Source organism: Megalopta genalis, chromosome 14, assembly GCF_051020955.1.
Source record: "Megalopta genalis isolate 19385.01 chromosome 14, iyMegGena1_principal, whole genome shotgun sequence".
Lineage (NCBI taxonomy): Eukaryota > Metazoa > Arthropoda > Insecta > Hymenoptera > Halictidae > Megalopta > Megalopta genalis.
This window is the reverse complement of record NC_135026.1, coordinates 3,270,634-3,295,842: the sequence shown is the minus strand read 5'-3', so window position 1 is coordinate 3,295,842 and position 25,209 is coordinate 3,270,634. Positions and strand designations below refer to the sequence as shown.

Sequence of the window (25,209 nt, the reverse complement as noted above, 5' to 3'; positions counted from 1 at the left end):
ATCTTTCAGCGAAACGCGCCGCCACCTTCTCAACGAATCGCAGTCGCGATCGTAGATGCTTTGAAACTCGAGAAAAGGAAATGCACGAAGTAAACACGATTCGCTCGAATATCGTCGCGACTGCGCGAAAAATTATTTAATATATATATAAAAATTTATATATAAATATATAAATTTATTTAAAATAAAAAAAAAAAGGAATTTCAACATCTGAATCTAAATTTATTCGAATTTAAGCGATTGATTAAAATTGCAATTAATAGAAATAGACAATTTTTAAATATCGTGAAATATTAGTTAAGCAACAAAATCAAGGAATTATTTAAACAAAATCGCAAACCGAAGCAAACCGTATAATTAATGGACAATGAAAGAAGATTTTTCGCAGGGAAAGTGTTTGGCGACGTGCGACGGAAAGCGAAGCGGCGAAGCGATTAGCAAATTGATTAATTAAGCGAACCGAAATTATTGTTTCCACGAGCAAATTTCCTGACGCTGAAGAGCGAAAACAATAGCCGACGCCGATCGAACGAAATCGAATCGGTAGTCGAATTAAGACATCACGATCACACATGCAAAATCGTTATATTTTCTCGGGGCTTCTTTTTTCTCGAACGATTTCGCGACGGTAAAACCGGTCCGCTTCGAGGTTCCCACGATTATCGGTTACGACAAGGTTGATTAGACGTTTCAGCGGTCGTCGCGTGATATCACGGCTCGCGTTTTTTCCCCGCCGGCCGATTTTTCACCGCGAACATCGCGGCCCGACAATTTCAACGTGGACAAGTGCACGCGATTTTTTTTTCTCTTGCACCGCCGAAGCGATCGCGCGACGACGATTGAAACGTTTCAACGAGTGAGCACCAATTTGCCGCGGAACGAGCCGGGCAACAAGCGAGAAGAGAAAGATTAAAAACGCGGCCAAAGAAACGGAGATTAATGGTAACGAAGACAGGTGTCGTATATGCACCAGTCACTGCATTAAATTCCCGCGCACGGACTGGCATTGTTTTGAATCACGCTCCGACACCGCGGCTTTTTCTCGCGCGGATCGGGATCCATTTGATTAGCATAACTCGAAGCCGCGATACGGTTGACGTCGCGTACGGAATAATTTCACCGGGGCACCGGTTAAGCGCGGTGACGTAGTTACGTTCTGGGAAAATAGATCGCCGCGTCGACGACTCTCGCGGACGATTTTTAAAGTTCAGCCGACGGTCGCGAGTTCAGATTAATTGTACGATTCTTGGGAAATCGGCGGAAAATGATTGGGCGACGAACGATGCAATGGAAGTGCTTGATTCGTTTGCTGTTGGGAATTCAGTTTTGTTGGAGTATGTTTGCGCAAACCTATTTTTAACAGGGTTTAAAAAATCGAGGAAATGGTTCCAGCAATGTATATCAATGTTTTATTTGCAGAAATGCTAGATTTAATTAATCTGGGTTTAGAAATTCAGATTTGTTGGTGTGGGTTTGCGCAAACAAATTTTTAATAGGGTTTAAAAAATCGAGGAAATAGTTCTAGTAATGTAAATCAATGTTTTATTTTCAGAAATGCTAGATTTAATTAATCTGAGTTTGGAAATTCAGTTTTGTTGGCGTGGGTTTGCGCAAACCAATTTTTAACAGGGTTTAAAAAATCGTGGAAATAGTTCTAGCAATGTATATCAATGTTTTATTTTCAGAAATGCTAGATTTAATTAATCTGGGTTTGGAAATTCAATTTTGTTGGGGTATGTTTGCGTAAACCAATTTTTACTAAGGCTTATAGACTGTTAAAAAATCGAAGGAATAATTCTAGCAATGAATATCAATATTTTATTCTCAGAAATGCTAAATTTAATTCATCTGGGTTTGGAAATTCAGTTTTGTTGGAGTATGTTTGCGCAAACTAATTTTTGCCAGGGCTTATGAACTGTTAAAAAGTTGAAGGAGTAGTTCTAGCAATGAATATCAATATTCTCGTTTGAGATATGCTAAATTTAATAATTCCAGGTTCAGAAATTCATGTTTGCTGTCACATGTTTGCACAAACAAATTTTTGGTGAGACTTCTTGACTGTTAAAAGATCAAAAAAATTATTCTAGCAATGAATATCAATATTCTCATTTGATATATGCTAAATTTAATGATTCTAGATTCAGAAATTCATGTTTTCTGTCAGATATTTGCACAAACCAATTTTTGGTGGGTCTGTTTGACTGTTAATAAATCAATGCAACAATTCTAGCAATGAATATCAATATTTTATCTTCAGGAATGCTAAATTTAATCAATTGAAGTTTAGAAATTCATGTTTGCTGTCACATGTTTGCACAAACCAATTTTTAATGGAATTGTTTGACTATAAAAAAAATAAAAAAACTAATTCTACCAATGAATATCAATATTGTAATTTCAGGACTACTAAATTTAATCAATCCAGATTAAAAAATTCACGATTGCTGCCACATGTTTGCACAAACCAATTTTGAATGGAACTGTTTGACTATAAAAAAATAAAAAAAATAACTCTACTAATGAATATGAATGTTCTAATTTCAGGACTACTAAATTTAATCAGGCCAGATTAAAAAATTCACGTTTGCTGTCCCATGTTTGCACAAACCAATTTCTGCTAAGGCCTGTAAATTGTTGGAAAAGTTGACGAAAACGATTCTCTGGTTCGATGATCAACTATACGTTTTTCCATGAACTTCAAGCTCGTGGAACATGAACGATTAATTATAATTAATTAGTAGAAACACGAATAGCAACATCATAAAACATTAACACAATGCGAATCGAAACCTGTGCGCGCAAGCTGGTTAAAATTTGACTCGGTATTTCCCATGATGATACAACGACGTTGACACCGATGAAAGCTTGATGGCATTCTTTTGATATTTTTTTTTTGTTCGAGAGAAAGAAGTAAAACAGGCTTGCCTTTGCGTATCGATATTGTCTGGGGTGTTTGATTTCTCATAACGAAGGAGACTAACACTCACTGCTGGCTCCGCATCGTCTCTGAAAATTCGTCAGCTGTGTGCAATAGACGAGTCGGAAACGAGTCTCGCTGGAATCGCACCCCCCCTCCAAATTTTTTGCAGATTTTCGAGCAGACTTTGTAAAATATTTTTTAAATATTTTTGTACTTTTCTGTTTTTTTATTTTAGAAGGAATCGAATGCACGATTTCTTTCTTCATTTTTATTTGAACGTGAATTTTTATCAGAGTTTTGGATTTGCTGGCTGATCGATTTAATTTAATTTTTGTGAGTAGACTGTGAATTTTGGAGCAAAAGTGACATTTGTATATTTTTTGGAACTTTCTATTTTAAACTGTGACTATTTATAAATTTTTAGTTCCTTTGTTCTTCCTAGTATGTTAAATTGCATACATATTTTTACAAATATTCAATTTTTTAATATCTCTACTATTTTAATTTGCATGTATTTAATTTTAATCTCTCTATTATTTTTCTGTCTGTAATAATTTGACTAAATTGAAAATAATACATTAGTATGTTAAAATTTTTTTAATATTTCTACTCTTTTCTTTCTGTAATAATTTTACTAAATTAAAAATAATAAATTAATACTTTCAAATTTTTTAAATATTTCTACTCTTTTCTTTCTGTAATAATTTTACTAAATAAAAAACAATACATTAATACGTTAACATTTTTTAAATATTTCTACTCTTTCCTTGCTGTAACAATTTTACTAAATTACACCAAAATATATTAATATGTTAAAATTCACTCGATCTCTTCTCACTATTTCTTTTTTTTAATTAATAATTACTCGATCAGAAACGAATACGTTGAAATTCTAAAATTCTTTTAATTCTTCAAATCATTTGAAATTGCAACTACACGATTTTCCCACGAGTGCGTAAGTCCGATTATAAAAAGCGCTACCGTTAGACGCACAAGAAAATATCGGAGCATTTTATATTACTGGGAGACATCCGCGCCACGAAAAACAAAATTATTATTATTATTATTCCCCTATACTGTCCGCACGAAAAGATAATTCGCCAAGCTGCTCGATACTGTTCTACTGTGAAGCGCGCTGGCAGAGAAATAAGTGTATTAGTTACGGGACTCGGAGAAGAATAATCGTAACACCAATATGTATATAGTATAGTAGTGCAATGTGCTACCAGAGATCCACTACGAAAACACCTGGAGGAAAATGAACGTGTACTCACGACTCGCCGAGGTTTCTAGTTGTTGTGCTACCTGAAAAAAACGGCGAGAAAACAGAGGCCATCTTTAATCGTGCTGCTTAAAATTAGATTATAATTATTTAATAATATCAATAATTAATAGAAAATATAAAAGTAAATATTATAATTATTAGAAAATATGAAAGAAATATATTATATTAATTATAATTATAATATAATATTATAGTATATAATAATAATTATTATTATAATATTATATTATATATTAATTAATTATAATATAATATTATAATATATAATAATAATTATTATAATATAATATAATATTATATTAATTATAATTATATTAATATTATATTCATATTTATAATAAAAATAAAAATAATATTTATATTAATATTTTATATTTATCGACATTTTCGAATTTTCGATCGCCATTGAAACGTAAGGATCAATGAATCGATGAAAATTAAATTAAATAGAAATTAAATACCAGAAATTGGGAGAACAAGATTTCGGTATGGAAGGAGGTGAAACGTCGGTAAGGCAGATTTCCTCGTGTACGTTCGTCTGTATTTAAAACAAATGTTTTATTTCAAAAATCATATAATACCTAAGTATAATATCATAGCGATGAATGAACTTACAGTTAATTACATACAGCTCTCTATATATTAACTTCATTTGAATTCTTAATTAGATTTACTCTTGCCTATTGCGTTTGTATCTACAAGTACAGATACAAAATGTTCATGTTCGTCTCGGTATTGGTTATCATCTTGTTCGTTTTATCCATCCGTCGTGTTCCCGTGTACATGCGCTCTCTCGCCTCTCTGTTTGTATGTACGTGTGTGCGCGCGCGCTTCTGTGCGCACATACGCGTATCGGTGTCCTGTCTAACGTGTGATGCATGTTCCTTGTGTTACATATGTATGTATTTATGTATCTCCTATTCCATCGAAATCGACCGTATAACATTGAAACCACCGGCTGTGCTCCGTTCGGTTCTCGCGATCCTTAAAATCACGCCTTCGCTTCTCGCGTCGCGATTCTCTTAAAATCGTATATTTATTATTAATTCTCGTTAAATCGTTTCTCGTAATCGGAGCGGCGGTCTCTGAAACGTTCTTAAAAAGTACTCGCGCGCGATGCTGTCCAATCATTGGGCCGCGTTACACAAGGGTTATTAAGGTCGGTGCGGAGACGCCGCTAGGATCTAGATCATCGCGATCGAAATCATCATGGTCGTCGCTAAGATCAAGGTCATCGCGATCGAGATCATCGTGATCATCGCCAAGATCAAGATCATCGTGATCAAAATAATCGTGATTGAGATTATTGTCAACGAGATCATCGTGATTGTCGCCAAAATCAAAATCATCATGATCGAGATCATTCTGGTCTAGATTATCGTGATCGAGATTATCGTAATCGAAATTATCGTGATCGAGATCATTGTGATCTAGATCATAGTGATCTAGATCGTCGTGATTGACATTATCGTGATCGTCGCCAAGATCAAGATCGTCATGATCGTCAACGTCGCCAAGATCAAGATCATCGTGATTAATATTATCATGATCGTCACCAAGATCGAGATCATTGCGATCAAAACCATAGTGATCAAGACCATCGTATTGAGATCATCATGATCAATATCATCGTGATCGTCGCCAAGATCAAGATCATCGTATTGAGGTCATCATGACCAAGATCATCATGACCAAGATCATCGCGACCGAGATCGTCGCGATCGACGAAACAAACGTCCGTGAACGAGAATGGAAAAGGAACGCGGGAAAATAAACGTTTCCTCCTCCCGCGTGAATTTCGCATAAAGGCTCGCATAAAACTGTCATCGGTCTTGTGACAACTTTCTAAAAATGTTTCAGAGAACGCGCACACCGTCGTGTTCAGGTATCCGCGACACCGTCCCGTAGTCGTCGTTACGGTCGTTAATTTAATACCTAAACTTACGTTAACATAAATATACATATTATTAGCCTGGTAATAATACATATATAAATATTTATACTCCATTGTATGGCCAACGATCATGCTTCTTACAATATTACAATATTAACCGCCTTAAAGTGTTAGTAGAAGTTTTACAAAAATTTTCAACCCCGCGCCCGCCTTCCGCACTATACTTCATTTACAAACCGAATGCACAAAGAAGATGTGTGGAACCAACGGCGGCGATCCCGTGGATCTAGGATCCGATCGCTCGAACGAAACGCGTCACGTTCCTTGAGAGAACCTCGACGAGTTTTCTCGCGATTTCGCACGTTCGCTGTCCTCTATCATCGATCTCGATGAATTTGCGTGTCGGCGGTAAAACCGAAGCTGGAAAGTTGACATTTCTTTTTCGAAGCTGGAAAGTTGAAATACCTGATTGAATATCTGATCGAATACCTGATTAAATATTTAATCAAATACCTGATTAAATACTTGATCGAATACCTAGTTAAATACTTAAACGAATACTTGATTGGATACTTAAATACCTGATTGAATAATTAATCGAATACCTGATTGAATACTTAATCAAATACCTGATTGAATAATTAATCAAATACCAGATTGAATACTTAATCAAATATCTGATGAAATATTTAATTGAATACCTAATTGTATATTTAAACGAATACTTGATTGGGTACTGAAATACTTGATTGAATAATTAATCGAATACCCGATTGAATAATTAATCAAATATTCGATTGAGAGAGAATACTTAACCAAAGATCTAATGACATACCTGATCAGATATCTAATTAAATATCTAATTAAACACCTACTATCCAATGAAATTCGTAATCAAATACGTAATTAAATATGTAATCAAATATCTAATTCAGTACCCCCCTATATCCACTTTTTTTATCCAATTAAAAAAATAGTGCTCGTAATTAAAAAATAGTTCTCACAATTAACGCGACAGCGAACGTGCGAATAGCGCGTGTTTCGATGTTTAGTCACTCGCCAGCATGATCATCGCGTATAAATTAATTATCGATTAGCATTAGAATCAATCATAGAAATCAATTACGAAATAAGTGGCTTAACATTATTCAAAACTGTACCGCAAGCAATTTCTGTGTTCTCTTTTCTTCTTTTTTTTTCTTTTTTGTACATTAACGCGTAATATCCATAAAACTCCCCGTAAATCGATTATCGTATCGATGCTTCGTCGCGGTGGCCGCCTGTGCAGGCTGGACGGTGCCGACATGGCGTTGAGAATTTTTTCGATCGATCGATTCAGAACGCAATCGATTCGATCAGTCGGCGATTCTGATCTTTCCGCCGGAGACAGGTCTCTCTGCGAGAATGCCGTTGCAATAATTGACGATCGTAACATGATTTTCGCGCATGGCAGTGGTCGCCGACACGGGTCCATAATTCATGAAACCTGTTCGAGCTGTTCGTAATAATAATAGAAAAGTGGTAATATAAAAAGTCTGCGCAGTATCGAACAAACTAGATTACTATAGAACGCTAGAAGATTCCTGTCGAGGTTATGATTCCCCAGGCGATTTGGAACAACTTTTTCCTTTACGAAAATCTTCTACGTGGTTTCGTTCACGAGTTATCGAAGAGAACAACGGGCCAATCGGAGGGCCGGTACCGTCCGCGCGGTAGCAAGCGCGGCACCGCAGTATCGTCGTGGGCGGGGCGCCAGCCGCACTCGTCCTCCGATTGGTCAGCGTTCTCGCTTGAATATCTCGTCAACGAAGCGACGGAGAACATTTTCGCAAAGGAAAAAGTTTCTGCGAATCACTTCAGGAATCGTTTGGTTTGATTAGATCATTCGCGTGAGATGCAACGAGCACGTACGGTCGCGGGTTCTCTAGGCAGTCGGTTCTGTATTTTAAATTAGTATAAAAATGGCAGGAGATTCAAGAAAACATCGCGAAATAAAATTGTGCAAAGTGCTGGACCATAGGGGGGGGGGCAGTGAGCCGGCCCTGGCCTCCGGCATCGCATAATCGCGTCCAGCCCGCTGCAATCGGTTTTCCACACGCGACGCGTTCCGCACCGCGAACACGATACAAAGTACTTAATTGGCAACATACATCCACGTAATCGATCCTCTTAATATCTCCTTAATATCCATCTATAGTTATTTCTCGTCTCTCCTCTCGCCACCCTTCCCCCCGCTTAGAACGTCTCAAATCACACTGAAGTGTAACCCTATTTTACTCTGCCCGATAATAATTAGTCTTCCTCTCAAAAATTTCACGGATAACGACAGGTCGCACGGCAATTGGAGTGCAAAATGGATAAATAAGTATTCAGTTAATATTCACGAAGTTGCAAGCCAAGTGCCCCCCGACACAGAATATATATATATATATTTATATATTTATATTCATTACTATTATTCAATCTCGTACTATATTTATATTTTTATATATATATTTATTTATATATATATATTTAATATATACAACACGCAGTAATTCAGATCGTCTTCCACCCGACGAGCTCCCATTCGAATATTTTCTTAATTCGATACTTTCTGCCGTGCCGGTACAAGCGAGAGCGTCGTCGAGCGATCCCTGACGATCCGAGCCGAATCGACGGGAATCGGATCGAGATCTCGGGGAACTCGCCGGACGGGACGATCCATCTTTGTAAGTGAAAACACGATCGCATATGGAAAAAGTGAAGGAGTGTATGTGCAGAATTCGGAAATGTTTCGTCGAGTGACGGACGCACGGGGATCGATGATCGACCGATCGATCTCGCGTCTCGTACGTCTGTCGTCGTCCAGCTCGTCTCCCTTATCCACCGAACAGACAATTCTCTTACAAGATTCGATTCGATAGTCTTTCGTACGACGCCGTGGTAATCCACGTTCGTGAACTGCTTCATTCTCTTTCTTTCTTTGTTCGCCGTGTGTCGATTATCCTGCGTGGCTGTGTCTTCTTCTGTGTATATGTGTGTGTATCTCAGGTTTCGTTTAGTTTCGTTCCGCGAGGACTCGGCTAAGCAAAGATCACCCGTACAAAAGTACAAACAACACTTATTGTCGACGGGAATGACAATGAAATTACGAAGGTCGCTTCTCGTGAGAAAGTATTCCGGTCGCTACACCTACTCGCCCTCGTTCCGTCTACGGAACTGTGTCCCAAAATTTTCGTTATTTCCGAAAGAAAACGCGACGAGGCGGTTGCTCCGATGATTTAGAGCAACTTTTTCCTTTGCGCGAATGTTCTACGTGGCTCCGTTAACGAGTTATCGAGGAAAAACGGACGGCGCCACGTCCCGCCGCGCGTCTTCGCCCCGCCCACGGTCTCCGATTGGTCCGCGTTTATCGTTAATAACTCGTGAACGGAGCCTCCTACGAAATTTTCGCAAAGGAAAAAGTTTCCTTAAATCAGCCGAGGAATCTTCTCGTTGCAGATTAATATAAAATTTTACCAAAATTGTTTTCTAGAAAATATCAGCAAAAATAAAGTTAACAAATTGCTCCAAATTTTTCGACAATTTTTGCAATTGTATGAAACGATGAAACGATGCAGAATAATATTTTCTCTACGTAAAAAGACTGTAAAAAAATCTTCCAATCGTCCATTCGGGTGTACGCAAATGGCTGCGATCGTTGAGTATTTTATTGAACTTCGTCGCAAAAAACGATGAAATTATCCGGCCCGTCGATTCTGTCTCTCGTGCATGGAATAAAGAAGAGGTAAATAAAGAAGAAACACGTGACACACTCGAGGACAGACGTCTCGGGACGTAGGACGGTTATTTGGTAAACGCAACGCGTCCCTTTGCGATCATTGTCGTGGGCCAATGAAGCGAGAATACTTGGGAATACTGTTTCCGTCGCGAACGAAAGGGAGAATGTCAGACTTGGCCTCAAGGCAGCGAAACGGTCGACAGTGACACTTTGACTATCGGAAGAACGAAACGGAAATGTCAGATTCGATGTTTTGGCAATTCTTGTGGGTTTGTTTATTTTATTTTTTTATGCTATAAACGATTTTTATCTTGCACTGATTTCGGACAATTTTAATCTTGCTATAGATTCAGACAATTTTAATGTAGTTATGGATGCAGACCATTTTAATCTTGCCCTAGATTGAGACTATTTTGTTTTTGCTCTAAATTCAGACAATTTTGTTCTTGCTATAGATTGAGGCAATTTTAATCTTGCTATACAGTCAGATAATTGTAATATTGTTAGAGATGCAGGCCATTTTAATCTTGCTCTAGATTCAGACAATTTTGTTCTTGCTCTAGAATCAGACAATTTTAATCTTGGTATAAATGCTAATAATTTATATCTCGTACTGATTTCAGACAATTTTAATGTTATTACAGATGCAGACCATTTTGATCTTGCTCTAGATTTAGACAATTTTGTTCTTGCTCTAGAATCAGACAATTTTAATCTTGGTATAAATGCTAATAATTTATATCTCGCACTGATTTCAGACAATTTTAATGTTATTACAGATGCAGACCATTTTGATCTTGCTCTAGATTCAGACAATTTCGTTCTTGCTATAAATTGAGGCAATTATAATCTTGCTATACGTTCAGACAATTTCAGTCTTGTTATAAATGCAGATCAATTTTAATCTTGCTCTAGATTCAGACATTTTTGTCCTTGCTTTAGAATCAGATAATTTTAATCTTGGTATAAATGCTAATAATTTGCATTTCAAACTGATTTCAGACAACTTTAATCTGGTTATAGATTCAGACCATTTAAATCTTGCTCTAGATTTAAACAATTTTGTCCTTGCTATAAATTGAGGAAATTCTAATCTTGCTATATATACGTTCAGACAATTTTAATCTTGTTATAAATGCAGGCCATTTTAATCTTGCTCTAGATTCAGACAATTTTAATGTAGTTATGGATGCAGACCATTTTAATCTTGCCCTAGATTGAGACTATTTTGTTTTTGCTCTAAATTCAGACAATTTTGTTCTTGCTATAGATTGAGGCAATTTTAATCTTGCTATACAGTCAGATAATTGTAATATTGTTAGAGATGCAGGCCATTTTAATCTTGCTCTAGATTCAGACAATTTTGTTCTTGCTCTAGAATCAGACAATTTTAATCTTGGTATAAATGCTAATAATTTATATCTCGTACTGATTTCAGACAATTTTAATGTTATTACAGATGCAGACCATTTTGATCTTGCTCTAGATTTAGACAATTTTGTTCTTGCTCTAGAATCAGACAATTTTAATCTTGGTATAAATGCTAATAATTTATATCTCGCACTGATTTCAGACAATTTTAATGTTATTACAGATGCAGACCATTTTGATCTTGCTCTAGATTCAGACAATTTCGTTCTTGCTATAAATTGAGGCAATTATAATCTTGCTATACGTTCAGACAATTTCAGTCTTGTTATAAATGCAGATCAATTTTAATCTTGCTCTAGATTCAGACATTTTTGTCCTTGCTTTAGAATCAGATAATTTTAATCTTGGTATAAATGCTAATAATTTGCATTTCAAACTGATTTCAGACAACTTTAATCTGGTTATAGATTCAGACCATTTAAATCTTGCTCTAGATTTAAACAATTTTGTCCTTGCTATAAATTGAGGAAATTCTAATCTTGCTATATATACGTTCAGACAATTTTAATCTTGTTATAAATGCAGGCCATTTTAATCTTGCTCTAGATTCAGACAATTTTGTTCTTGCTCTAGAATCAGACAATTTTAATCTTGGTATAAATCCCAATAATTTTTATCTTGCACTGATTTCAGACGACTTTAATCTCGCTATAAATACCAACAATTTTAATCTTGCTATAAACGCAGATAATTTTAATCTTGCTATAGATTCAGACAATTTTAATCTTGTAAATGCAGACAATTCTTGGCTCGCACAAAATCCATTCCAATTGAAACTGTCCGAATAAACACGCAGTTCACGTGAGAAAGTATCTCACATCTGAACCCATTTACAATTCAATGTCTCTCGAATAGAAGCACATACCATGGAAGAACGTTGAACCGAAGCATGGCAATTATGGATTGAATTGGTAATCGTTCTGGTATCGATCGTTCGTTCTCCGTTAGTCAAAACGCGGTCACGTCGACGGTCCAACGAATTGCCGCGATATAAAACATTAGAATATAGTGTTCGAGGAATGGTGTCTTGGTCGTACGACGTTCGATAAATTTGTAAAATTCGTTCTATAAAACTGCTCGTCCGGTAAAAAGTCTTGGTATCCGTTGGAATGTTTCCAGTCTTCGTCTTTTTGTTTCGAGATATAAAAAAGGGTGCTCGGATGGCTGCAGCTCTGACTAAAAGTGGCTCGCGATTCAACGGCGAATTAATGGAAATAGTCTGCAAGAGGGTCGATCTAACTTCCCGTTAACCCTTCGTTTCTCCCCGAAATCTTCTCCTCGCTCGTAAAAAGAACGCTTCTAATTTGCCCGTATAAAATCACTCATCGACCGTGAAAAAATCGTTTCTACCCTTAAAAAATTCTGTAAAATCCAGCTTTCTCGCTGCTCGATAGAATGGCATAAAAATTCGCGTTGATTTTTTTTTTATTCGATGTGCTTCCGAGCTGGCAGAACTCGAAGGGTTAACGCTACATGCACGGTGTCTTGAAATGTATCGCGCGGAAAAAATGTCCGCGGGTCGGCGGCCGCGGCGCCGAAAAAATCGGCGCCGGCGCGACCGTTTTCGATTGGACGCCGGCCACAGATTCCGGGAGCTGAGAGCTCCGGTGTAAAAATAATACTGTCCGAGAAACGCTTTAAATTACAAAAAAAGGCAACGCCGCGATCGCGCGCGCGCGCGCGTTCCGATGGGAAACGAAAAGACCCGGCCGCGAACCGAAAGCTACATCGTGGAATGTTGTTCGTTTGTCTTCGAACGTGGCGACGGCGCGATATTTAATTGAGTTTTTCCTGGCGGCTGCACGTGCCGCGCGTTTTTCCCCAGCGACGGTCACATTTCTTCGCGAATTTTCCACGTTCCACACGTCGACTTTGATTTTACAAATTACAGATTTTCATTTTGCAAAACGCTTCGCTGATTTCGGCGACGATTTCGTTCGTTTTTTAAACTTCGTTGAACGCAGGCTGGTGAATTTAAAAAGAACTACGGACGGTGAATAAAAAATATATAATACATATATTATATTATATATTATATAATATATTATATCATATATTGTATTGTATATATTATATATTATATTATATCATACATTATATAATAAATATTATATCATTTATTATATAATATATTATATATGTATTATATTATATATTATATCATACATTATATTATACATTATATTTAATATAATATAATATACTGCAAAAAATCGCAGAATCAAGTCAACAAAAAATTGATGTCTTCGATGACGGTGGAACGTTAATTGCAAAAGTACGAGACTTTCCGTCAATAATATCGTCGCTGGCCAGCGGAACTGGACGTGCAACCGCGATCTACGATATTTTGTTTCATCTCTCCCCATCCCCATACCCAGGACATCGACGTGTCCGCGATTATTTTTAGAAAAAACCTCGACTACAAAATTTGATTTGTTCGCGTTATAACGTGAGTTTCTTTTTCTTTTTTTCTTTTTTTTATTCTCACGGCGAGAGAACCGGTTCGTCCTCCCGTGTTCGCTTAATTAAATCTCGTTTAATCGTCGCCGCGAGCCTTGTTCTTTCGCGCGGATTCGCGATGTCGAATCTCGAGACGATCCGCGCACGATGAAACGCAAACGGAACCGTTTGTGCGAGTAGAAACGATCGGGCATCGATTAGGAGGAACCTGGGGCCGTATTGAAGCTTGCGAATTTCGAGAAATTCTGTCAAACTTTGTCAAACTTCGCCAAACTTCGTCAAACTTGGTCAAACTTCGTCAAATTCGAAGCTGCTTTCGATATATTAATATTCGAAAATTGTTAATTGATCAGTGATCTATAAATCCTCTTTTGAGCGGCACGAAGAAACTTTGGAACATCGTCAAACTCTTTCAAACCTCATCAAATGAAAAGCTGCTTTTTGTACGTCGAATTTACAACTTCAGAAAATTGTTTACCGACTTCCGAGTTCCACAAAGAAGCTTTCCAACTTCGACGAACTCTGTCAAACTTCGTCAAATTGAAAGCTGCTTTTTATACATCGAGCTTACAACTTTAGAAGATCGTATGCTGACCAGTGATCGAAACAACGACTTCAAAGTTCCTAAAAAAAGCTCTTACACTTCGTCAAACTTCGTTAAACTCCGTCAAACATCGTCGAATCGAAAGCTGCTTTTCACACATCGAATTTCCTACTTCAGAAAATCGTACGCCGTCTAGCGATCGATAAAACGACTTCTAAGTTTTCCAAAGAAGCTTTCACACTTCGTCAAACTCCGTCAAGCTCTGTCAAATCGAAAGCTGCCTTTCACACAGGAAAACTTACAACTCTATAAGATCGTATACCGATTAATTATCCACGAAGGCGCGTCAGAGTTTCACAGAGAAGCTTCCGGGCCTCGTCAAACGTTCTCAAACCTCGTCAAACATTCTCAAACCTCGTAAAACCTCATAAAACCTCGTAAAACCAATAAATGTCCCTCTCGCTGAATCGATTTTTCTTGCGTTTCACCGCGCACAAGATCTATAGATCTCGGTGGCTCGCAGCCCAAGAATGGACTGCTCCTTCCCTCCTAGCATAATACATTTTAAGGACAGCTGGTAAACACGTGTTACTTAAACGATATACCTTAGCGATCATGCGGCTCCCCGATCCATCGATCGCCGCCGGATCCGGGTCATCGTTAGACGTGACAGCCGTGATCCAACGGATCGCTGGGCGGTCCACGATCGGACCGGGGACCCTGCGACGTGCAGTCGTGTGTTAGTGGTGTGTGTATATGTGTATGTGTGTGTGTGTGGTATAATAATAATAATCTCGATCTCGGTGTTCGCGCGAGAAGAAGAAAACGGGCGACGCGGCGCATCGGCGTCGCCCCGAGAGCGTGCCTCCTATTTACAAAACTCTCCGCCGCTGGCGAACGTGTTGAACACGCGCGGTCTTACGGCCGCGGTTCTCGAGGATCGTCGGGGCCCAATCGATCGTCGCGTCGATCGCCGGCTGATCGACGCGATTTACATATAATCCGGGCTACGAACAGCTGCCATTCGAAGAGACGAAAAATCGTAGAAAAATAAGGGCTCGCGAACCAGGGGTGGGGGGAATCGGATCGAACGAAATTTACTTTCTCGTTTCGTTTAGCGTGTGTCCTCTCTCGCTTTCATCTCGCCTCGTTTTCGTTTCGCTCGCGCCCCCCGAGGACGACCGGGCGCTCCTGTCGAGTTTCGAATAAATTAATTACGTAACCGTCTGTCTTAAACTAGCTGAGATTCGAGGCGGCAGGATCACGCGAGGACTCCGCGATCCTCGCGATCATCGGTCCCGAACACGCCTTTGCGCCGATCTGCCGAATAATCGTCGGTTCTTTTCTTTTTTTTTCGATTTTTAATTGGCCGCTGTTTTGAGAGAGATTGATATGTCTCGATGCTCGTGTTTCTTCCGAAGCTGGACTCTTGAAAATTCGATCGTGGATCTCCCCTGCTTCTATGGATTTTTAGGCGATAAATCGCTCTGCAAAATCGCAGACATGTCTGCGTCGAAATATCCGCCGAACGTGCCGCGGTTCTTGAAAATAACCTCAACCGTGTGGAGACTCGTGTATAGTCCGCGCGCGACAAGTAGGCGCCTCCGCGGTTGCGTTCCCCCACTCGCCGTAGCCGTCGGCCGCCGTCGGCGGAAACCGGCGGCGGTCGCTAGCGAGGCCGCCCCACCACCGCAGCCATCGGCCGCGGCAGTGGGACGGCCGGTGGGGGAACGCGAACACGAAGGCGCCTACTTGTCGCGCGAGAACTCTACGCGTCTCTTCGCAGTAGTTAAATGCTAAGACAAAACCGAGAGACTCCGAGATATCAGCGAACTCGTTTACATTAACTATGAAATGTAACGGAAAGACAGTGTCTGAAACGCTGGAATAAATACTAAACAATATTTAAGATCTAAGGCGAAGGATACGTCTCGGCCTTCCAATTAGGCTATCGCAGCATGTCGCTACAATATATTGCGTGAATAAATAAAACAGAACTGTTATTTATAAAAAGAATCGGTCGAGTTGTCGCCAGACTGCGGATGCTCTTACGCTTCAACACGAAATTCTGAACTTGTTAGAGCTTCGATTCTTGGTTATTATTATTATTATTTCTTTTTCTTTTTTAAATAACCTTGCTATTTTTATACATTTTATACTTTCTCTATTTATATGCTTTTTATACTTTCTATTTTGATACTTTTCGTATTTTCGATTTAACCTCGACGTTTTCGCTCGCGTCCGTCGCGCGAACATCGGCAGCCTGCGGACGATCCGCGGCCTCGAAGAAACGCATCGAGCGTAAGAACGGCGGCTCTTTTTTAGAATGGCGCAAAGGGGTCTCGCGGGGACCGGTGCGGCACGGCGACGGCTCATTCCCGCGTCGGAGAGAACGCGCGGACGAACGTCGTGGTCGCCTGGTCCGTTCTTAAACGGGCGTATCCGTTTTCTCGTCCTTGTTGTTCGGCTCCTTGAGGTCCGCGCGGCCGTTCACGTATTCGTTGCTCGCGTGTATCGGATTCTCCTGGCCGCCCTGCGGTATCTTCTCGTCGATGATGCGCGGGTCCTCGTGATCCTCTTCGTCCTCGTCCCCGGGTGTGATGTGCGCCTCGCTTCCGGCGCCGACACCGCTCGCAGCCTCCTCGTCGCCCCGACGCCTCGCTGCAACAAGCAACGCCACGATCGGTCAAGGCAAAAGTGTGTGTGGGTGTGTGGATTTCTTCGGCTTTTTTTGTTTGTTTTTTTTTTGTTTTTGTTCAACGGTTTCGCGATCTTTCTCAGCTGTTCTTTTTTTTTTGCTCAAATCGTTGTTGTTAGATGCTTGCGAAGCGGACAGAGATCCGTCGGATCTCGATTATTGTTTTTTTGGGGACGTGCGATGCGGGGTCCGAAGGTCCGCGAACGCGCGAGTCGAACGCTGTTGCCGATTTTATAGCGACCGTGAAACACTTTGGAACATTGCTGTACGATAACACGCTTCTAAATTCTTGCACGAATAACTGATGACCGGGCAATAGGGTGTCCAAGAATTTTCGTTGCATTCAAAAACAACGAATCGATTCTACGAGCGATTCAAAGCAACTTTTTCCTTTACGAAAATTCTCTACGCGGCTTCGTTCACGAGTTATCAACGGCCAATGGGGGAACGCGCGCGGCCGGCACCCCGCCCTCGCGGTGGCGCGCTCGGCGCTGTACTGGCCGCGAGGGTGGGGCGTCGGCCGCATGGGCCGTGCGTCTGCCGCGAGGGCGGGGCGTCGGCCACGCTAGTTCCTCGACCGGCCCGCGTTCTTCGTCGATAACTAGCAAACGGAGCCGCATAGAGAATTTTCGTAAAGGAAAAAGTTGCTTAAAATCGCCTGAAGAATCTCTTGCCGCTCTCTTCGAGAAATTTCCGACTGCAACGACAGTTCTGGGACTCCATTTCTACGCAAATCTAACGAATAATACCGGCGGATATGCTTCGAGCGAAGCTTTCAGTTACGCGTTCGTAGACTTCCACCGCTTCTTACGTCGGTCTTTTCACCTAGCTAATGAAGCGTCGCGTACATTTTAACGATAGTTGTTTTGCATAGGCGCGCGTAGTCACGCGTCGAATAAAAAGCGGTCCGGTTACCAAGAATCCCGATTAATCACGCACGTGTCACGGCCAGTTTTTCGCGGGCTCGTTAAAAACGGCGTGACCCGGCAAGAACTAACGAAGCCGTTTGACGTCGTTCGCGATCGAAACGCGTTCGTCGACAGATTCCGGTTTTTCGGCGACCGCGTGACTCGGGCGTTTGCGTTCGATCGATCGTACGATCGATCGATCGATCGATCATCAGATTAATAATCATAACACATTCACAGGCAATTCATCGCACTAAACGATACAGAGAGCTTCATAAATCCAAGCATAGGTAGACGTGAGAGCGAAACGTGAACGTGGGCGATAAATTTGAAACACGCAAAAAACAGATCTAATTTGTCGACTAACAACACTGAGATATATGTATATACCGTGTGTTCTCGGATAGTTCGGGATCGTTTGGACACTTGGCGGACTCTAGGGGACGATAACGAGCATGCTTGAACGATCTAAGAGATCTAAGGGGGGTGGAGGGGTGGGGGAGTGCGGGACAGAGCTGGTCGTTACTTCGTCCGGGAACGATTCGAACGGCTCGCGTTCGAACGAATCTCACCACACTTGCCTTCGCCGATTGGTTGTCGTTGCTTGTCGCTAACGAAGACGTTCTTTGCTCGCAGAGGTGGGCGTGTCGGAACTCAAACAGTACGACGAAGCTTTCGGTTCTCTTTTCCGTGCGTCGCCGCTTCGTCCCGTTTCCGGCGGAACGGTCGTTAAACTCCGAGAAAGTTGCGATCTCTCTCGGCGAATTGAATTCCGTTCGAAATGAGAACGACGAGTTTGTCATAGTTTCGCGAGCGTATCGAACGGACTGCGAAACAACGCGCGCCGAATTGAAATCGTTTGCGAACGGAAACTAAACAGCGAGTTATTTCTTCCTGCAGATGACACCTTTAAATTCTTGCACGAATAACCGACGTACGGATGATAGAGAGTATCCAAGAATTTTTGGCTGCGTCCAGAAACGACGAGGCGATTCCTCGAGCGATTCTAAGAAACTTCTTCCTTTGCGAAAACTTTCTACGTCGCCCCGTTAACGAGTTATCAACGAAAAACTCGCGCCAATGGGAGAACGTGCACGGCGACGCCCCGCCCTCGCGGTAGCGCGCTCGACGCTGTACCGGCCGCTAGTGCGGGGCGTCTGCCGCGAGGGCGGGGCGTCGGCCGCGCTAGTTCACGGTTCGGCCAGCGTTCTCCGTCGATAACTTGCGAACGGAGTCATGTAGAGAAACCTCGTAAAGGAAAAAGTTGCTTCGAATCGCTCGAAGAATCGCATCGTCGTTTCGTCGCAGCGGTTTCGTCGATGTTTCTTGCAAAAGTTGCATCATCTATCGCTCTCATATTTTCATAAAAATGTCAACAACTGTAAATATGATGAAAACGTTGCCACGATTAATTTTACTTGTCTATTTCCGTTAGAAATCGTACGGATTTAATTGTCTTGTTATAATTCATGAAATTCAGTCCGATTAAATATTCGCTCCTCGGACACGTTCGTTGTTGTACTATATTTTCTCGAGAGAAATGATCAATTGTTCAATCTCGACGGCTCGTCAACTGTTCTTCAGCAGAAAAATCGATCGAGACGAATTCCTGCGCGGTGACGTTAACGATCACGTTTCCATTAGATTTCATACAATCGACTGTAAAACGAACGTACGCGGCGCGATTAGAATTTCAAATGGCCGCGATCGTAAAATCCCGACGTCGAACTTTTCCTTTGGCCACGTGCTCGCCCGAACGTGTTAATGCATATTTGACGAGCGAGAAATTAGATGACAGTCCATTCAACGCACTATCACAAGGGATTAACTGGACCCTGAAGAAATAAGTCTAGAAAAATCGACGAATGAAATTACAAATGACACTCGCATTTTTCTCAAAAATTTTAATGTTTTTACCGTATAACAAAGATGGAGTTCGACGTATTATGATATAATTGATATTGTTTTTCAATCAACAGCAATTTTCAATTAATTTACAATTCTATGAAAATCTTTTCTACTTTCGAACTGTCATTTATCCTTTTATATTATTACTATTATTATTATCATCGTTGTTATATTTAATAACAACAAATCCGCAATTTACAGGAAACAATAGCGAGTCCATCTATCGAAGTTTTGCCATTCCCTTTGAACCGCCTCGATCTGTCCATCAGCTTGATCAACCATTAAATCGACGAAACAAATAATCGCTGGCGAACAAGAATCGTCCGTGGCGACATTTTTTTCGCGGAAAAGCCGCCGAGCCGATAAACGGATCATTTCGAACAATGAAATTTTGATTTGCTCATTGGTGCCGCGACGCGAGTCCCGCGTTTTTTTTTGTTCACCGCTCCCCTTTTTTCCTCCCACCGGCGTTCGTGCGACGAGGCAGGCTCGAGTGAAATGGAACAAAAAAAGAGGAAAAAAGAAAAAAAATGAACGGAAAACATCGGAGAGAAGCGTGGAGATCGATCGCCACCGGAATTGATCCGCGGGGCTCGACGTTAACATTATACCCGCTCTCGCCGGGATTTTATTTCCCGGCGGCTTTGTGCGATCGCAACTTTGAATACATCGGCCTACGCGGTTTATTCGCGTCGGCTTTTAAATGCAACGCAAACATTATCCGTCCGATGGACCCGTGTTTGCCCAGACACAAGCGAAATCACTCGTTTTGTATTTAACCAGTTTTATTTTTTACCTTGCGCCCCTACCTGCTCGACTAGCGCCCCTGATGCGTTCCGCGGGAATTCGCTGACGGAATTTCAGAGATGGAACAATCGATACGCTTCGTTTACATTTGCGGGACGATCGGGTAATCGTGGCTACTTGTCCGGCGGCCGACCGCCGCTGACCCTCGAATGGTGGGTCCTTTTCGACCCGCTGGACGCTTATGTTCGATCCATTTTTTTTTCTTTTTTCGAGACGATGGTGAGTCAAAATTTGTGAAAGTGTGGAGTCGTAATTATGTGGTAGGAAAGAGAAAAATTTTGTTGGAAAAGACTGACTTGGAAAATTGAGTCCAGAAAGTTCTGAAAGGGAAAACAGTTTTCACTTAGAAAGGTCTGATTAAGAAAATTGTGTTCAGAAGGTTCTGAAAGGGAACACAGTTCTCATTTAGAAAAGTCTGATTAAGAAAATTGTGTTCACAAAGTTCTGAAAGGGAAAACAGTTTTTATTTAGAAAAGTCTAATTAAGAAAATTGTGTTCAGAAAGTTCTGAAAGGGAACACAGTTCTCATTTAGGAAAATCTGATTAAGAACATTGTGTTCAGAAAGTTTTGAAAGGAAAACAGTTTTCATTTAGAAAAATCTGATTAAAAAAACTGTGTCAAGAATGTTCTGAAAGGGAAAACAGTTTACATTTAGAAAAGTTTGACTCGAAAAATTGTGTTCAGAAAGTTCTGCATTGGAAAACCAGTTTCCATTTAGAAAAGTCTGACTCGGAAAATTGTGTTCCATAAGTTCTGCATTGGACAACATTGCCCAATTAGAAAAGTCTGATTAAGAAAATTGTGTTCAGATAATTCTGACCTGGAAAACAGTTTCCAGTTAGAAAAGTCTGACACGGAAAACTCCGTTCAGATAATTCTAACACGGAAAACAGTTTCTAGTTAGAAAAGTCTGACTCGGAAAACTTCGTTCAGAAAATTCGGAAAACAGTTTCCACTTAGAAAAATCTAACTAGGAAAACTCCGTTCAGGAAATTCTGAATACTTGGAAAACCGATTCACTTGGAAAACTCCCGCTGGGAAAAATCTTCGTCGGAAAGCTCGAGGACGGAAAACGATTTCCCCCGGTAAAAATAAAAAGAACGAAAGTCGAAGCAGTACCAAAAAGAGAAAACCGTAAGAATTGATAATCGTGAGATGTTATCGGGTCGTAGCAGGAAGCGTTCGAAAAGGTCCGTCTTCCGAGAGTCAAAGGACAGAGAGCCCAGGGTGTCTGTGCAGTGATTAAGTGGTTTCCCGTCGATGAACTGGGCCGACAAGAGGAGTCCGATAAAAATGGTCGTTGGAGAAAAGAAGTGATGGCTAGCAGAGAGACGAGCTGATGATGAACGAGAGGGGAGGAGCGAGCAGTACCTTGCAGATAAAGGGTGGGGGTTGGTTGCTGGTTTTGTTTTTGCTGCCTGAGGTGACTTACCCCTGGACAGTGTCATGCCTAGAGTACGGAATCGCAAGGTAATTGTTGATGTTTCTCCTTACTCTTTACTTGGCCCGACTTGCATGCTGTCCTATCGGTAGCGGCACAACACACAAGACATTTGTATACATACAAATATATATGTAAATATATATATAATTATATTACTGTAGATAGATAGATAGATATCAAATAAATATTAAGATAGTGTGGCAGCTGCGGGGGATCGCGTGGACCTAGAGAACAATACCCATCGCACGCGCATATATTTTCTTTGTTTTGGTTTGTTCTTTTCTTTTTTTCTTTTCGTTGATTCACTCGATGCACAGGATTTTTTGAATTTCCCGCTTATACTGGAAATTTTCCGAGGATATTTTTCGTCTCGATGGGAACTTTTAAGGCATTCCCTCTCTATCGTCGCGCTACTTTCAAAGAAATTTTTTTATTATATTTTTGTAATCTTTTTAAGATGGTAGAAGAATTGAGATTCGTGGACTATGTGAAAAATAAATACCTGCATGGAAAAATCTGACTCGGGAAATTGTTTTTCCAAAAATCTGACAATTATGTTTCAACAAATCTGACTTGGAAAATCGTTTCTGGAAAAATCTGGCAATTATTGTTTTAACAAATCTGACTCGGAAAATTGTTTTCCCAAAACTCTGGCAATTATGTTTTAGCAAATCTGACTTCGAAAATCGTTTCTGGAAAAATCTGGCAATTATCTTTTAATAAATCTGACTTGAAAAATCATTCCTGGAAAAATCTGGCAATTATATGTTAACAAATCTGACCCGGAAAATTGAAGGGGCTTTGTCGAAACGTGACAATAGAGAGGGAATACAGTGTCTCTCTAAACCGAAGCTCTGCAAAAATCGAACAGTAAAAATAAAAAGACATCGTGGAGCATCTCGAGCATCGGAAACAAAACAATCGAATCTCGTTTGGTGAAAACAAAATCGGTGAATATTGAACATCGTGACAATCAAACGAAAGCGAAAACGTTCTCGCATGTAGCTCCACTTAGGACACAATCGAGGGCATCGTGTACGACTTGACATTGACCCGTGCTCGAACATCGTATCGACAAACGTAAGCGACAGAAATCAAAATGAACAATCAATCTGCGAACTGTACGCTTTGTCCTCTTGCACATCGACAATAAATGAACTACACCGTTTCTCCTTGTCAGCTCACAGAGTGTGAAACCTCGCTGAAAAAGAGAATCCAGAAATCCATCGCTTTCCCGACAATTCTCAACGGAATAATTTATCCGACAATTATTCGCAAATCTTTTCGACAATTCTACGTGAATATTTTTCTTCTATTTTTTTTATTTACGGAAATCCTTTGCAATACTTTTTGACAATTCTTCAGAAATTTTCGTCCGGAAAAATCTTTTCGGCAGACTTGTCGTTCGTTGCATCCACGGAAAGCAACGAAGGTACACGAGAAATCGCCGTAGGTGGGGAAAGGAGCACGTGACTGAATAATATGAACAGTGAAATCAGAACGAAGTACTCACCTGCGAAGCACCAGCGGCCGGTTATGCGGGCAAAGATGAAGAGGAAAGCGGCGAGAATCAGCAGCAGAGCCCCGACGACGATTCCGATGATGGAACCAGCGTCTAAATCAACGCCTGAAATTTCGTAAACGGACATTTAGTCGTTCCCGTTCCGATCATCGCCCGAGACCAGCGTTCCCAGAGAAATCAGTCGGATCTGACTACGTTGGAGTGGGGATGGTGACTCACGCGCCGCTGTGCGGGGCTCGCGGCGCACGCGTCGCCATCCCCACTCCTCCGAGGCCGGCTCTGACTACATTGGAGTGAGAATGGTGACTCACGCGCCGCTGTGCGAGGCTCGCAGCGCACGCGTCGCCATCCCGACTCATCCAGATCTGACTTATTTCCCTGCGAACCCTGCCTGAGATTTCCCGCACGACGCTAATGCTCTCGCTAAACGACTGATCGCTACGTTGCCGGATCAAAATCCTCCCGGAACGTTCCACGTGATATATAGAGTGTCTCTTTTCAAATATCTTCGTTATTTTTGCCGGTACGAGAAAAATGTATCAGAGCAAACTTGTTCGGCTCCTAGCTAGGAATATTATGATTCGTGTGGATAAAAAAAAATACGAAGATATCCGAATGTGCAGGACAACAAGAACACTCTGTACAGAGCCGACAGGTTCCGTTCGAGCGCGTCGACGCGTCCCGTGTCCAAACACGAAACTCGCACAAACGGACGCATATGGAGAATTGAAAAATATCTTGAACACCATGCGTCGATATTCAATTGGATACGAGCCGAATTCCCGGTGATCGACGGACAGTGTAAGCCCAGCCGAAGCTTCGAAACTTCGAAGGGACAATGGCGAGCCAACGCGGCGGGGGGTCTCGTTTCCGAAATAATTGCGCTTTTCTTTCGTTCATGTTCCACACGGTCTTGCGAAACGTCGAACGGAGAGCTGCGAGCGCAAACAATTTTTTTTTCGTCGCGCGCTTCCGACGGAAACGCGTCGGCGTGGCCGTGACGCCGTTCGGTTCTCGACGGCGCGGACGCGAAATAATTGTTGTATTGTAAAATTTCTGATTGTTGTTCTATCTCGGTGATTTGTCGGCGAAATTTCGACGCGTCGCTTTTTCGAACGCCGTGCTGCGCGACGCGTTCGAATCTCATCGGAATTAATCGTTGGCGAATAATTATTGTAAATTTGTTTGTTAATTAGTTAAGCGATAAGTTTTGAAAAAAATCAGGCTAATTTGCACGAACGTTTGCAACGCTTTCGATTATTTGTTCAGCTTTTGATTTCACAGTGGAACGTTTCAATGTATTATTCGGTGCTTCGCGGACACGATTAAATGGCAACACTGTATTCTCTTGCCGGCGACGCTCGTGGCTGCCTAAAATAAAATTAAAAAAATAAAATAAAATAAAATTCCGAATTCACGACGTCGTTTGAGAAGAATTTCGAATATTTTCCACTGTCACACTTTTCGCTGGGAAAATTACTTTCGAATAATTATTAAGAAATAAAATAATTATTAAAACCACGAGATTCTGTATCAAATTTACACCGCAGATTTTCCTGCGAACTAAAAACCGTGCAACGATACTGCGCCACGAGAAATCTAGCCCCTTGTTTATTTTATTTAT

At 40.9% G+C, this 25,209-nt stretch overlaps 1 protein-coding gene across 7 annotated transcripts in view; it reads right to left on the bottom strand.

Moving 5' to 3' along the window:
• Fas3 (fasciclin 3) overlaps positions 1 to 25,209 on the bottom strand; it is a 626,467-nt gene that overhangs the window by 4,710 nt on the left and 596,548 nt on the right. For 6 of the 7 annotated variants that reach the window (XM_076526397.1, XM_076526399.1, XM_076526396.1 and 3 more), the window contains 3 exons: positions 23,577 to 23,690; positions 4,195 to 4,225; positions 2,926 to 3,006 (listed from right to left, as the gene is read on the bottom strand). In XM_076526397.1, coding sequence (XP_076382512.1) covers positions 2,926 to 3,006; positions 4,195 to 4,225; positions 23,577 to 23,690 — 226 coding nt within the window. Of the gene's footprint in view, positions 1 to 2,925; positions 3,007 to 4,194; positions 4,226 to 4,744; positions 16,959 to 23,576; positions 23,691 to 25,209 lie in introns of those variants that run through there. The other variant, XM_076526400.1, reaches the window with a different exon arrangement.